Raw genomic sequence first — 16,044 nt, 5'->3', positions numbered from 1 at the left:
CCAATGTCCCCAAATGTCCCCAAATGTCCCCAAATGTCCCCAAATGTCCCCAAAATGTCTCCAAATGTCCCCAAATGTCCCAAAATGTCCCCAAAATGTCCCCAAATGTCCCCAAATGTCCCAAAATGTCCCCAAATGTCCCAAAATGTCCCCAAAATGTCCCCAAATGTTCCAAAATGTCCAAAAATGGCCCCAAATGTCCCCAAATGTCCCCAAATGTCACAAAATGTCACAAAATGTCCCCAAAATGTCCCCAAATGTCCCAAAATGTCCCCAAAATGTCCCAAAATGTCCCCAAATGTCCCCAAATGTCCCCAAATGTCCCCAGAGGCCACCCCTGAGTCACCTCCGGCCGATGACGTCATCGTTGCGCAATTTCCATCGGATTTTGGGGCCGCTTCCCCTTTTCCCGCGACTTTCGGGGGTCACGTGACCGGGAGGGGACAGGGAGGGGCCGCGGCCATGGAGCTGCCGACCTTCATCGCTCTCCTCCTCGGTGAGGCCTCCTCATCTTCCTCCTCCTCTTCCTCCTCTTTTATCCCCGATTTTCCCTTTTCCTTCCTCGTCCTCCCCGGTTTTCCCAAATTTAGTTTTTTTCCACCCATTTTTGTGTCCTTCATCCCAGCTTCTCTTCTTCCTTCTCTTCCTCTTCCTCCATCTCATTTTTCCCCAATTTTTCCCCATTTCCCGTCAAATTCCCTCCCCATTTTCCCAACTCTTCCTCCTCCTCTTCCTCCTCCATCCATTTTTCCCAATTTTTCCCCAATTTTTCTCATTTTTCCCCAAATTCCCTCTCCATTTTCCCAACTCCTCTTCCTCCTCCTCCTCCTCCTCTTTTATCCCGATTTTTCCTTTTCCTTCCTCGTCCTCCCCGGTTTTCCCAAATTTCCTTTTTTTCCACCCATTTTCGTGTCCTTCATCCCAACGTCTCTTCTTCCTCTTCCTCCTCCTCTTCCTCTTCCTCCTCCATTCCCATTTTTCCCCAAAATTTCCCTTTTTTTCCCATTTTTTCCCAATTTCTCTCAATTTTTCCCCATTTTCCCCCATTTTTCCCCATTTTTCCCAATTTTTTCCCATTTTCCCCCATTTTTCCCCAATTTTTCCCAATTTTTCTCAATTTTTCCCCATTTTCCCCCATTTTTCCTCATTTTTTCCCTTTTTCACAATTTTTCCCCAATTTTTTCCCAATTTTTTCCCCAATTTTTCCCCTTTATTCCAATTTTCCCCAATTTTCCCTGATTTTCCCCATTTTTCCCCATTTCCCATCAAATTCCCTCCCCATTTTCCCAACTCTTCCTCCTCCTCTTCCTCCTCCATCCATTTTTCCCCATTTTCCCCATTTTCCTCATTTTTCCCCAAATTTTCCCCAATTTTTCCCAATTTTTCCCAATTTTTCCCCAAATTCCCTCCCAATTTTCCCAACTCTTTCTTCTCCTCTTCCTCCTCCATCCATTTTTCCCCATTTTCCCCATTTTCCTCATTTTTCCCCAATTTTTCCCCATTTTTCCCAATTTTTCCCCAATTTTTCCCCAAATTCCCTCCTCATTTTCCCGACTCCTCTTCCTCCTTCCCTTCCTCTTCCTCCAAATCCCCATTTTCCCCAACTTTTCTTCATTTTCCCCAATTTTTCCCCATTTTTCCCCAAATTTTCCCCTCATTTGATCCCAATTTCCCCCATTTTTCTCATTTTTCCCCATTTTCCCCCAAATTCCCCCCCCCATTTTCCCAACTCTTCCTCCTCCTCTTCCTCCCCACCCCATTTTTCCCCATTTTTCCCCATTTTTCTCAGTTTTTCCCCATTTTTCCGATTTTTCCCCAATTTTTCCCCATTTTCCCCAATTTTTTCCCATTTTTCCCCAAATTCCCTCCCCATTTTCCCAACTCCTCCTCTTCCTCCTCCTCCTCTTCCTCCCAATCTCCAATTTTTCCAATTTTTCCCAATTTTCCCCAATTTTTCCCCAAATTCCCTCTCCATTTTCCCAACTCCTCCTCCTCCTCCTCCTCCTCCTCTTTTATCCCCGATTTTCCCTTTTCCTTCCTCGTCCTCCCCGGTTTTCCCAAATTTCCTTTTTTTTCCACCCATTTTCGTGTCCTTCATCCCAACGTCTCTTCTTCCTCTTCCTCCTCTTCCTCCTCTTCCTCCTCCATTCCCATTTTTCCCCAAAATTTCCCTTTTTTTCCCATTTTTTACCAATTTCTCTCAATTTTTCCCCATTTTTCCTCTCCATTTTCCCAACTCTTCCTCCTCCTCTTCCTCCCCATCCCATTTTTCCCCAATTTTCCCAATTTTTCCCCATTTTTCCCCATTTTTCTCAGTTTTTCCCCATTTTCCCGATTTTTCCCCAATTTTTTCCCCTTTTCCCAATTTTTCTCATTTTTTCTCAAATTTTCCCCATTTTCCCCAATTTTGCCCCATTTTTCCCCAAATTCCCTCCCAATTTTCCCAACTCCTCTTCCTCCTTCCCTTCCTCTTCCTCCAAATCCCCATTTTTCCCAATTTTTCCCCATTTATCCCCAATTTTTCCATATTTTCCCCAAATTTTCCTCTCATTTTATCCCAATTTCCCCCATTTTTCCCATTTTTCCCCATTTTCCCCCAAATTCCCTCTCCATTTTCCCAACTCTTCCTCCTCCTCTTCCTCCTCCATTCCCATTTTTCCCCAAATTTTCCCTTTTTTTCCCATTTTTTCCCAATTTCTCTCAATTTTTCCCAATTTTTCCCATTTTTTTCTCAATTTTCCCCAATTTTAACCCATTTTTCCCCAAATTCCCTCCCCATTTTCTCAACTCCTCTTCTTCCTCCTCCTCCTCTTCCTCCTCATCCTATTTCCCCCAATTTTTCCCAATTTTCCCCCATTTTTCCCATTTTTCCCCATTTTTCCTTTCCCATTTTCCGCATTTTTCCCCAATTTTTCCCATTTTTTCCAATATTTCCTTTCCCCATTTTTCCCATTTTTCCCAATTTTCCCATTTTTCCTCTCTTATTTTTCTCATTTTTTCCAATTTTTCCCAATTTTTCCCAATTTTTCCCATTTTTCCCATTTTCCCATTTTCCCCATTTTCCCCATTTTTCCCAATTTTTCCCATTTTCCCAAATTTTCCCCATTTTCCCCATTTTTCCCATTTTTTCCCAATTTTTCCCATTTTCCCACAATTTTCCCCATTTTCCCCAATTTTTCCCCATTTTCCCCATTTTACCAAATTTTTCCCATTTTTCCCCAATTTTCCCCATTTTTCCCCAATTTTCCCCATTTTCCCAAATTTCCCCAATTTTCCCCAATTTTCCCCAATTTTCCCCATTTTCCCCATTTTCCCCAATTTTCCCCAATTTTCCCAATTTTCCCCATTTTTCCCATTTTTCCCCAATTTTCCCCAATTTTCCCAATTTTCCCCATTTTTCCCATTTTTCCTCCTTTTTCCCAATTTTTCCCATTTTTCCCCATTTTTCCCTTTTTTTCCCCATTTTTCCTTTCCCATTTTTTTCCCATTTTTCCCAATTTTCCCCAATTTTCTCAAATTTTCCCCATTTTCCCCAATTTTCCCCAATTTTTCCCCATTTTAACTTCCCCATTTTTCCCAATTTTTCCCATTTGTCCCAATTTTCCCAATTTCCCCATTTTCCCCCAATTTTTCCCAATTTTCCCCAATTTTTCCCCATTTCCCCAATTTATCCCCATTTTTCCCATTTTTCCCATTTTTCCCAATTTTCCCTTTTTCCCCCCATTTTTTTTCACCATTTCCATTTTTCCCATTTTTTCCAGCTTTTCTCCCGATGTCGACACCTTCAGGTAACAAAAATTCCCCCAAAAATTCGGGATTTTGGGAAAAACCCGGAAGTTTTGATCAATTTTCTCCATTTCCACCTCCAAAAAATTCCATTTTTGGCTCATTTTTAACCTTTTTTGGGTCATTTTAAAGCAAATCCAACCCCAAACTTCTCCCCTGGCTTGGTGGAACCTCCAGGAGCTTCTGGGTGGTTCCAAATCTTCTCCAGACACACAAAAAATTTGGGGATTTTGGGCAAAATTGGGTGGTTCTTCATGTTCTCCATCATCTTCTCCATTCCCACCTCCAAAAAATGGAATTTTGAGCCATTTTGGGGCTTTTTTGACCCAATCCAGACCCCAAAATCTCCCCTGGCTTGGTGGAACCTCCAGGAGCTTCTGGGTGGTTCCAAAACTTCTCCAGACTCACAAAAATTGGGATTTTGGGAAAAATTGAGATGTTCTTCATCATCATCTTCATCTTCTCCATTCCCACCTTCTCCAACCACTCCAAACATGGAATTTTTGGGTCATTTTTTGGGGTTTTTGGACCCGAACATCTCAGTGATTCCAAATCTTCTCCAGACACACAAAAAAATTGGGATTTTGGGCAAAATTGGGTGGTTCTTCATGTTCTCCATCATCTTCTCCATTCCCACCTCCAAAAACCACATTTTTTTGCCGTTTTCACCCATTTTAGACCCAGATCTTCTTCCCACGACCGCCAACATCTCGGTGACTCCAAACCTTCTCTAAACTAAAAAAAATTGGGATTTTTGGTGAAAACTGAGATGTTCTTCATCATCATCTTCATCTTCTCCATTCCCACCTCAAAAAAATGGATTTTTTTGCCGTTTTCACCCTTTTTAGACCCAGATCTCCCTCCCACCACCCCAAACATCTCAGTGGTTCCAAATCTTCTCCAGACACACAAAAAAAATGGGATTTTGGGCAAAATTGGGTGGTTCTTCATGTTCTCCATCATCTTCTCCATTCCCACCTCCAAAAAATGGAAATTTGGGCCATTTTTGGGCTTTTTTGACCCAATCCAGACCCCAAAATCTCCCCTGGCTTGGTGGAACCTCCAGGAGCTTCTGGGTGGTTCCAAATCTTCTCCAGACACAAAAATTTGGGGATTTTGGGCAAAATTGGGTGGTTCTTCATGTTCTCCATCATCTTCTCCATTCCCACCTCCAAAAAATGGAATTTTTGGGTCGTTTTTGGGCTTTTTTGACCCAATCCAGAGCCCAAAATCTCCTCTGGCTTGGTGGAACCTCCAGAAGCTTCTGGGGGATTCCAAATCTTCTCCAGATGACAAAAATTGGGGATTTTGGACAAAACTGAGATGTTCTTCATCATCATCTTCATCTTCTCCATTCCCACCTCCAAAAAATGGAATTTTGGGCCATTTTTGGGCTTTTTTGACCCAATCCAGAGCCCAAAATCTCCCCTGGCTTGGTGGAACCTCCAGGAGCTTCTGGGGGATTCCAAATCTTCTCCAGACACACAAAAAATTGGGGATTTTGGGCAAAATTGGGCGGTTCTTCATGTTCTCCATCATCTTCTTCATTCCCATCTTCAAAAAATGGAATTTTTGGCCATTTTTGGGCTTTTTTGACCCAATCCAGACCCCAAAATCTCCCCTGGCTTGGTGGAACCTCCAGGAGCTTCTGGGTGGTTCCAAACCTTCTCCAGACACACAAAAATTTGGGGATTTTGGGCAAAATTGAGATGTTCTTCATCATCATCTTCATCTTCATCATTCCCACCTTCAAAAAATGGAATTTTGAGCCATTTTTAGGCTTTTTTGACCCAATCCAGACTCCAAAATCTCCCCCGGCTTGGTGGAACCTCCAGGAGCTTCTGGGTGATTCCAAACCTTCTCCAGACACACAAAAATTGGGGATTTTGGGCAAAATTGAGATGTTCTTCATCATCATCTTCATCTTCTCCATTCCAACCTTCTCCAACCACTCCAAACATGGAATTTTTGGGTCATTTTTTGGGGTTTTTTGCCCCAAACATCTCAGTGATTCCAAATCTTCTCCAGACACACAAAAAATGTGGGGATTTTGGGCAAAATTGGGTGGTTCTTCATGTTCTCCATCATCTTCTCCATTCCCACCTCCAAAAAATGGAATTTTGAGCCATTTTGGGGCTTTTTGGACCCAATCCAGACCCCAAAATCTCCCCTGGCTTGGTGGAACCTCCAGGAGCTTCTGGGGGATTCCAAATCTTCTCCAGATGACAAAAATCGGGATTTTTGGTGAAAACTGAGATGTTCTTCATCATCATCTTCATCTTCTCCATTCCCACCTTCTCCAACCACTCCAAACATGGAATTTTTGGGTCATTTTTTGGGGTTTTTGGACCCAAACATCTCAGTGATTCCAAATCTTCTCCAGACACACAAAAATTTGGGATTTTGGGCAAATCTGAGATGTTCTTCATCATCATCTTCATCTTCTCCATTCCCACCTCAAAAAAATGGATTTTTTTGCCATTTTCGCCCATTTTTGACCCATTTTTCTTCCCCAGATCTCCTTCCCACCACCCCAAACATCTCAATGACTCCAAACCTTCTCCAGTCGACAAAAATTTGGGATTTTGGGCAAAACTGGGTGGTTCTTCTCCATCTTCTCCATTCTTACCTCCAAATAACGCAATTTTTGGCCGTTTTCACCCATTTTAGACCCAGATCTCCCTCCCACCGCCCCCAACATCTCGGTGGTTCCAAATCTTCTCCAGACACACAAAAAAATCGGGATTTTGGGCAAAATTGAGGTGTTCTTCACCATCATCTTCATCTTCTCCATTTCCATCTTCTCCAACCACTCCAAACATGGAATTTTTGGGTCATTTTGGGGCTTTTTTTTGCCCCAATCCATGTCCAACCTAGAAAAAATTTGGGATTTTGGGCAAAATTGGGTGGTTCTTCATGTTCTCCATCATCTTCTCCATTCCCACCTCCAAAAAACGCAATTTTTTTGCCGTTTTCACCCTTTTTAGACCCAGATCTCCCTCCCACCGCCCCCAACATCTCGGTGATCCCAAATCTTCTCCAGAGTCAAAAAAATTTGGGATTTTTGGTGAAAACTGAGATGTTCTTCATCATCTTCTCCATCTTCTCCATTCCCACCTCCAAAAAATGGAATTTTGAGCCATTTTTGGGCTTTTTTGACCCAATCCAGACCCCAAAATCTCCCCTGGCTTGGTGGAACCTCCAGGAGCTTCTGGGGGATTCCAAATCTTCTCCAGATGACAAAAATTTGGGATTTTGGGCAAAATTGGGTGGTTCTTCATGTTCTCCATCATCTTCTCCATTCCCACCTCCAAAAAATGGAATTTTGAGCCATTTTTGGCTTTTTTGGACCCATTTTTCTTCCCCAGATCTCCTTCCCACCACCCCAAACATCTCGGTGACTCGAAATCTTCTCCAGACACACAAAAAATTTGGGATTTTGGGAAAAATTGAGATGTTCTTCATCATCATCTTCATCTTCTCCATTCCCACCTCCAAAAAATGGAATTTTGGGCCATTTTTGGGCTTTTTTGACCCAATCCAGACCCCAAAATCTCCCCTGGCTTGGTGGAACCTCCAGGACCTTCTGGGTGGTTCCAAACCTTCTCCAGATGACAAAAATTTGGGATTTTGGGCAAAACTGGGTGGTTCTTCATCATCATCTTCATCTTCTCCATTCCCACCTCCAAAAAACGGAATTTTGGGCCATTTTTGGCTTTTTTGGACCCATTTTTCTTCCCCAGATCTCCTTCCCACCACCTGAAACATCTCAATGACTCCAAACCTTCTCCAGTCAAAAAAATTTGGGATTTTGGGCAAAATTGGGTGGTTCTTCATGTTCTCCATCATCTTCTCCATTCCCACCTCCAAAAAATGGAATTTTTGGGTCGTTTTTGGGCTTTTTTGACCCAATCCAGACCCCAAAATCTCCCCTGGCTTGGTGGAACCTCCAGGACCTTCTGGGGGATTCCAAATCTTCTCCAGACACACAAAATTTGGGGATTTTGGGCAAAACTGGGTGGTTCTTCATGTTCTCCATCATCTTCTCCATTCCCACCTCCAAAAAATGGAATTTTGGGCCATTTTTAGGCTTTTTTGACCCAATCCAGACCCCAAAATCTCCCCTGGCTTGGTGGAACCTCCAGGAGCTTCTGGGGGATTCCAAATCTTCTCCAGAAACACAAAAAATTTGGGATTTTGGGGAAAACTGAGATGTTCTTCACCATCATCTTCATCTTCTCCATTTCCATCTTCTCCAACCACTCCAAACATGGAATTTTTGGGTCATTTTTTGGGGTTTTTGGACCCAAACATCTCAGTGATTCCAAATCTTCTCCAGACACACAAAAATTTGGGATTTTGAGGAAAACTGAGATGTTCTTCATCATCATCTTCATCTTCTCCATTCCCACCTCCAAAAAATGGAATTTTGAGCCATTTTTGGGCTTTTTTGACCCAATCCAGACCCCAAAATCTCCCCTGGCTTGGTGGAACCTCCAGGAGCTTCTGGGGGATTCCAAATCTTCTCCAGATGACAAAATTTGGGGATTTTGGGCAAAACTGAGATGTTCTTCATCATCATCTTCATCTTCTCCATTCCCACCTTCTCCAACCACTCCAAACATGGAATTTTTGGGTCATTTTTTGGGGTTTTTGGACCCGAACATCTCGGTGATTCCAAAACTTCTCCAGACACACAAAAAATTGGGGATTTTGGGCAAAATTTGGTGGTTCTTCATGTTCTCCATCATCTTCTTCATTCCCACCTCCAAAAAATGGAAATTTTGGCCATTTTTGGCTTTTTTGGACCCATTTTTCTTCCCCAGATCTCCTTTTCACCACCTGAAACATCTCAATGACTCCAAACCTTCTCCAGATGACAAAAATTGGGGATTTTGAGGAAATTTTGGGTGGTTCTTCATGTTCTCCATCATCTTCTCCATTCCCAGCTCCAAAAAATGGAATTTTGGGCCATTTTTGGGTTTTTTTGACCCAATCCAGACCCCAAAATCTCCCCTGGCTTGGTGGAACCTCCAGGAGCTTCTGGGTGACTCCAAATCTTCTCCAGATGACAAAAAAAATTGGGGATTTTTGGTGAAAACTGAGATGTTCTTCACCATCATCTTCATCTTCTCCATTCCCACCTTCTCCAACCACTCCAAACATGGAATTTTTGGGTCATTTTTTGGGGTTTTTGGTCCCAAACATCTCAGTGATTCCAAATCTTCTCCAGACACACAAAAAATTGGGGATTTTGGGCAAAATTGGGTGGTTCTTCATGTTCTCCATCATCTTCTCCATTCCCACCTCCAAAAAATGGAATTTTGGGCCATTTTTGGGCTTTTTTGACCCAATCCAGACCCCAAAATCTCCCCTGGCTTGGTGGAACCTCCAGGAGCTTCTGGGGGATTCCAAATCTTCTCCAGACACACAGAAAATTGGGGATTTTGGGCAAAATTGGGTGGTTCTTCATGTTCTCCATCATCTTCTCCATTCCCACCTCCAAAAAATGGATTTTTTTGCCGTTTTCACCCTTTTTGGACCCAGATCTCCCTCCCACCACCCCAAACATCTCAATGATTCCAAACCTTCTCCAGATGACAAAAATTGGGGATTTTGGGCAAAACTGGGTGGTTCCTCTCCATCTTCTCCATCTTCTCCATTCCCACCTCCAAAAATCGCAATTTTTGGCCCTTTTTTGACCCAGATCTCCCTCCCACCACCCCAAACATCTCGGTGGTTCTAAACCATCTCCAGACTCACAAAAAAATCGGGATTTTGGGCAAAATTGGGTGGTTCTTCATGTTCTCCATCATCTTCTTCATTCCCACCTCCAAAAAATGGAAATTTTGGCCATTTTTGGCTTTTTTGGACCCATTTTTCTTCCCCAGATCTCCTTCCCACCACCCCAAACATCTCAGTGATTCCAAAACTTCTCCAGACACACAAAAAATTGGGGATTTTGGGCAAAATTGGGTGGTTCTTCATGTTCTCCATCATCTTCTTCATTCCCACCTCAAAAAAACGGAATTTTTTGACCGTTTTCACCCATTTTAGACCCAGATCTCCCTCCCACCCCCCCCAACATCTCGGTGACGCCCCCCAAGGCCGAGTTCCTGATCGGCGACGCCGTGTCCCTCACCTGCACGGCGCCGGGCGGCCGCGTGCGCGGTTTCCGTTTCTCCGGGAGCTCCGGGTGGGTTCTGGACGTCAGGAGCTCCAGGAGGAGCTTCAGCCACACCTTCAACATCTCCGGGACCATGGACGGAGGATTCCACAGCTGCTCCTACACCCTGCTCCGCCCGGGACGCGCCGACGTCCACTCGCCGCCCAGCCGCGCCGTGGTCATCAACGTCCGCGGTGGGAATTTTGGGGGGTTTGGGGGCAAATTCTGAGAAATTTTGGGGGTTTTGGGGGGGTTGGTAGCAAAGTTTGGCTCAAATTGACCAAAATTTGGGATTTTGTGTCCAATTTGGGGCATTTTTATCCCAAAATTTGGCCTTGTTGACCAAAATTTTGGGTTTTGTGTCCAATTTGGGCTTTTTGATCCCAAAATTCATCTCAAATTGACCGAAATTTGGGGTTTTGAGAGGTTTTTATCCCAAAATTTATCCCAAATTGACCAAATTTTGGGTTTTGATCCCAAAATTTGTCCCAGTTGGCCAAAATTTTGGGAATTGGGGGGGGGGGGTTTATCCCAAAATTTATCTGAAATTGACCAAAATTTTGGGATTTGAGCTTTTTTAATTCCAAAATTTAACTCAGATTGACCAAAATTTTGGAATTTTGGTTCAATTTGAGACTTTTGAACCCAAAATTTGTCTCAAATTGACCAAAATATTGGATTTTTGGTTCAATTTGGGAGTTTTTATCCCAAAATTTATCTCAAATTGACCAAAATTTTGGGTTTTGTGTCCAATTTGGGCATTTTTATCCCAAAATTTGTCTCAAATTGACCAAAATTTGGGTTTTTGGGTCATTTTTATCCAAAAATTTGTCCCTTTTGACCAAAATTTTGGGGTTTTGGGGGGTTTTGGTACCAAAGTTTGGCTCAAATTGACCAAAATTTGGGGTTTTGGGGGGTTTTTGTTACCAAAGTTTGGCTCAAATTGACCAAAATTTGGGGTTTTGGGGGTTTGATCACAAAATTTGGCTCAAATTGATCAAAATTTTGGGGGTTTTGGGGGGGTTTGGTGCCAAAATTTATCTCAAATTGACCAAAATTTTGGGATTTGGGTCATTTTTATCCAAAAATTTGTCCCTTTTGACCAAAATTTGGGGATTTGGGTGTTTTGGTACCAAAATTTGGCTCAAATTGACCAAAATTTGGGGATTTGGGGGGTTTGATCACAAAATTTGGCTCAAATTGACCAAAATTTGGGGTTTTGGGGGGTTTGATCACAAAGTTTGGCTCAAATTGACCAAAATTTTGGGGGTTTGGGGGGTTTTTATCCCAAAATTTATCTCAAATTGGCCAAAATGTTGGATTTTGTGTCCAATTTGGGAGTTTTTATCCCAAAATTTATCTCAAATTGACCAAAATTTTGGGATTTGGGTCATTTTTATCCAAAAATTTGTCCCTTTTGACCAAAATGTTGGGATTTGGGGGGTTTTTGGTACCAAAGTTTGGCTCAAATTGACCAAAATTTGGGGTTTTGGGTGGTTTTGGTACCAAAGTTTGGCTCAAATTGACCAAAATTTGGGGTTTTGGGGGGGTTTGGTACCAAAGTTTGGCTCAAATTGACCAAAATTTGGGGTTTGGAACTTTTTATCCCAAAATTTATCTCAAATTGACCGAAACTTTGGGATTTAGGACGTTTTGATCCCAAAATTTGTCTCAAATTGACCAAAATTTGGGATTTTGTGCACAATTTGGGCTTTTTGATCCCAAAATTCATCTCAAATTGACCAAAATTTTGGGATTTCAGGCGTTTTTATCCCAAAATTTATCCCAAATTGACCAAAATTTTGGGATTTCGGGGAATTTTGATCCCAAAATTTATCTCAAATTGACCAAAATTTTGGGTTTTGGGTCATTTTTATCCAAAAATTTGTCCCTTTTGACCAAAATTTTGGGGTTTTGGGGGGTTTTGGTACCAAAGTTTGGCTCAAATTGACCAAAATTTGGGGTTTGGAACTTTTTATCCCAAAATTTATCTCAAATTGACCGAAACTTTGGGATTTAGAATGTTTTGATCCCAAAATTTGTATCAAATTGACCAAAATTTGGGGTTTTGGGGGGTTTTATCCCAAAATTTGTCTCAAATTGACCAAAATTTTGGGGTTTTGGGGGGTTTGGTACCAAAGTTTGGCTCAAATTGACCAAAATTTGGGGTTTGGAACTTTTTATCCCAAAATTTATCTCAAATTGACCAAAATTTTGGGTTTTGTGCCCAATTTGGTGTTTTTATCCCAAAAATTTGTCCTTGTTAACCAAAATTTTGGGTTTTGTGTCCAATTTGGGCGTTTTTATCCCAAAATTTGGCTCAAATTGACCAAAATTTTGGGATTTGGGGGGTTTTATCCCAAAATTTGTCCCGGTTGGCCACAATGTTGGGATTTGGGGGGTTTTGATCCCAAAATTTATCTCAAATTGACCAAAATTTGGGGTTTTGGGGGGTTTGATCACAAAGTTTGGCTCAAATTGACCAAAATTTTGGGATTTGGGTCATTTTTATCCAAAAATTTGTCCCTTTTGACCAAAATTTTGGGGTTTTGGGGGGTTTTTGGTACCAAAGTTTGGCTCAAATTGACCAAAATTTGGGGTTTTGGGGGGTTTGATCACAAAATTTGGCTCAAATTGACCAAAATTTGGGGTTTTGTGCCAAATTTGGGCATTTTTATCCCAAAATCTATCTCAAATTGACCAAAATTTGGGGTTTGGAACTTTTTATCCCAAAATTTGTCTCAAATTGGCCAAAATTTTGGGATTTGGGGGGTTTTATCCCAAAATTTGTCTCAAATTGACCAAGATTTTGGATTTTTGGTTCAATTTGGAGTTTTTGATCGCAGAATTTATCTCAAATTGACCAAAATTTTGGGTTTTGTGTCTAATTTGGGCGTTTTTATCCCAAAATTTGTCTCAAATTGACCAAAATTTTGGGATTTGGGGGGTTTTCATCCCAAAATTTGTCCCTTTTGACCAAAATTTTGGATTTTGTGCCAAATTTGGGAGTTTTGATCCCAAAATCTATCTCAAATTGACCAAAATTTGGGGTTTTGGGGGGTTTTGGTACCAAAATTTATCTCAAATTGACCAAAATTTGGGGTTTGGAACTTTTTATCCCAAAATTTATCTCAAATTGACCAAAATTTTGGGTTTTGTGCCCAATTTGGTGTTTTTATCCCAAAAATTTGTCCTTGTTAACCAAAATTTTGGGTTTTGTGTCTAATTTGGGCGTTTTTATCCCAAAATTTGTCTCAAATTGACCAAAATTTTGGGATTTGGGGGGTTTTCATCCCAAAATTTGTCCCTTTTGACCAAAATGTTGGATTTTGTGCCAAATCTGGGCGTTTTTATCCCAAAATTTGTCTCAAATTGACCAAAATTTTGGGATTTGGGTCATTTTTATCCCAAAATTTGTCCCGGTTGGCCACAATGTTGGGATTTGGGGGGTTTTGATCCCAAAATTTGTCTCAAATTGATCAAAATTTGGGGTTTTGGGGGGGTTTTGGTACCAAAGTTTGGCTCAAATTGACCAAAATTTGGGGTTTTGGGGGGTTTTGGTACCAAAGTTTGGCTCAAATTGGCCAAAATGTTGGATTTTGTGTCCAATTTGGGCGTTTTTATCCCAAAATTTGTCTCAAATTGACCAAAATTTTGGGATTTTGGGGGGTTTTAATCCCAAAATTTGTCTCAAATTGACCAAAATTTGGGATTTTGGGGGGGTTTTATCCCAAAATTTGTCCCTTTTGACCAAAATTTTGGGGTTTTGGGGGGTTTTTGGTACCAAAGTTTGGCTCAAATGGACCAAAATTTTGGATTTTTGGTTCAATTTGGGAGTTTTTATCCCAAAATTTATCTCAAATTGACCAAAATTTTGGGTTTTGTGTCCAATTTGGGCATTTTTATCCCAAAATTTGTCCCTTTTGACCAAAATTTTGGGGTTTTGGGGGGTTTTTGGTACCAAAGTTTGGCTCAAATTGACCAAAATTTGGGGTTTTGGGGGGTTTTTGGTACCAAAATTTGGCTCAAATTGACCAAAATTTGGGGTTTTGGGGGGTTTTGGTACCAAAGTTTGGCTCAAATTGACCAAAATTTGGGGTTTTGGGGGGGTTTTATCCTAAAATTTGTCCCTTTTGACCAAAATGTTGGATTTTGTGCCAAATTTGGGCGTTTTCATCCCAAAATTTATCTCAAATTGACCAAAATTTTGGGATTTGAGGGGTTTTGATCCCAAAATTTGTCTCAAATTGACCAAAATTTTGGATTTTTTGGTTCAATTTGGAGTTTTTGATCCCAAAATTTGTCTCAAATTGGCCAAAATGTTGGATTTTGTGCCCAATTTGGACTTTTTTTATCCCAAAATTTATCTCAAATTGACCAAAATTTGGGGTTTTGGGGGGTTTTATCCCAAAATTTGTCCTAGTTGACCAAAATGTTGCGATTTGGGACGTTTTTACCCCAAAATTTGTCCTTTTTGACCAAAATGTTGGGATTTTGGGCGTTTTGATCCCAAAATTTGGCTCAAATTGACCAAAATTTTGGGTTTTGTGTCCAATTTGGGCATTTTTATCCCAAAATTTGTCTCAAATTGACCAAAATTTTAGGATTTGGGTCATTTTTATCCAAAAATTTGTCCCTTTTGACCAAAATTTTGGGGTTTTGGGGGGTTTTTGGTACCAAAGTTTGGCTCAAATTGACCAAAATTTGGGGTTTTTTGTTCAATTTGGGTGTTTTTATCACAAAATTTGTCTCAAATTGACCAAAATTTTGGGATTTTGGGGGGTTTTAATCCCAAAATTTGTCTCAAATTGACCAAAATTTGGGATTTTGGGGGGGTTTTATCCCAAAATTTGTCCCTTTTGACCAAAATTTTGGGGTTTTGGGGGGTTTTTGGTACCAAAGTTTGGCTCAAATTGACCAAAATTTGGGGTTTTGGGGGGTTTTATCCCAAAATTTGTCCCTTTTGACCAAAATTTTGGGGTTTTGGGGGGGTTTTGGTACCAAAGTTTGGCTCAAATTGACCAAAATTTGGGGTTTTGGGGGGGTTTGGTACCAAAGTTTGGCTCAAATTGACCAAAATTTGGGGTTTGGAACTTTCTATCCCAAAATTTGTCTCAAATTGACCGAAACTTTGGGATTTAGGACGTTTTGATCCCAAAATTTATCTCAAATTGACCAAAATGTTGGATTTGGTTTCCAATTTGGGCTTTTTTTATCTCAAAATTTGTCCCTGTTGACCAAAATTTTGGGTTTTGTGTCCAATTTGGTGTCTTTATCCCAAAATTTATCTCAAATTGACCGAAATTTTGGATTTTTGGTTCAATTTGGGCATCTTTATCCCAAAATTTATCCCAAATTGACCAAAATTTGGGGTTTTGGCGTGGTTTTATCCCAAAATTTGTCTCAAATTGACCAAAATTCTGGATTTTTGGATCAATTTGGGCTTTTTTATCCCAAAATTTGTCCCTTTTGACAAAAATGTTGGATTTTGTGCCAAATTTGGGCGTTTTTATCCCAAAATTTATCTCAAATTGACCAAAATTTGAGGTTTTGGGGGGTTTTATCACCAAATTTGTCCCTTTTGACCAAAATTTTGGGGTTTTGGGGTGGTTTTATCCCAAAATTTGTCTCAAATTGGCCAAAATTTTGGGGTTTTGGGGGGTTTTATCCCAAAATTTGTTCCAGTTGGCCAAAATTTTGGGGTTTTGGGGCATTTTTACCCCAAAATTTGTCCCAAATTGACCAAAATTTTGGGGTTTTGGGGGGTTTTTGTACCAAAATTTGTCTCAAATTGACCAAAATTTGGGGTTTGGAACTTTTGATCCCAAAATTTATCTCAAATTGACCGAAACTTTGGGATTTAGGACGTTTTGATCCCAAAATTTATCTCAAATTGACCAAAATGTTGGATTTTGGGACTTTTGATCCCAAAATTTGTATCAAATTGACCAAAATTTTGGGATTTTGGGACGTTTTGATCCCAAAATTTGGCTCAAATTGGCCAAAATTTTGGATTTTTGGTTCAATTTGGGCGTTTTTATCACAAAATTTGTCTCAAATTGACCAAAATTTGGGGTTTTGGGTCATTTTTA

At 40.8% G+C, this 16,044-nt stretch overlaps 1 protein-coding gene across 2 annotated transcripts in view; it reads left to right on the top strand.

Annotated features, from left to right (window-relative positions):
• The first annotated feature begins 385 nt into the window (after window positions 1-385).
• LOC131590716 (immunoglobulin superfamily member 1-like) overlaps window positions 386-16,044 on the top strand; it is a 31,001-nt gene continuing 15,342 nt past the window's right edge. The window contains exons 1-3 of one of the 2 annotated variants that reach the window (XM_058860988.1): window positions 386-492; window positions 3,761-3,788; window positions 9,844-10,146. In XM_058860988.1, coding sequence (XP_058716971.1) covers window positions 463-492; window positions 3,761-3,788; window positions 9,844-10,146 — 361 coding nt within the window. In that variant the 5' untranslated portion in view covers window positions 386-462. The remainder of the gene's footprint in view (window positions 493-3,760; window positions 3,789-9,843; window positions 10,147-16,044) is intronic. The other variant, XM_058860987.1, reaches the window with a different exon arrangement.

Source organism: Poecile atricapillus, chromosome 34, assembly GCF_030490865.1.
Source record: "Poecile atricapillus isolate bPoeAtr1 chromosome 34, bPoeAtr1.hap1, whole genome shotgun sequence".
Classification (NCBI taxonomy): domain Eukaryota; kingdom Metazoa; phylum Chordata; class Aves; order Passeriformes; family Paridae; genus Poecile; species Poecile atricapillus.
This window is presented reverse-complemented; position numbering and strand designations above follow the sequence as displayed.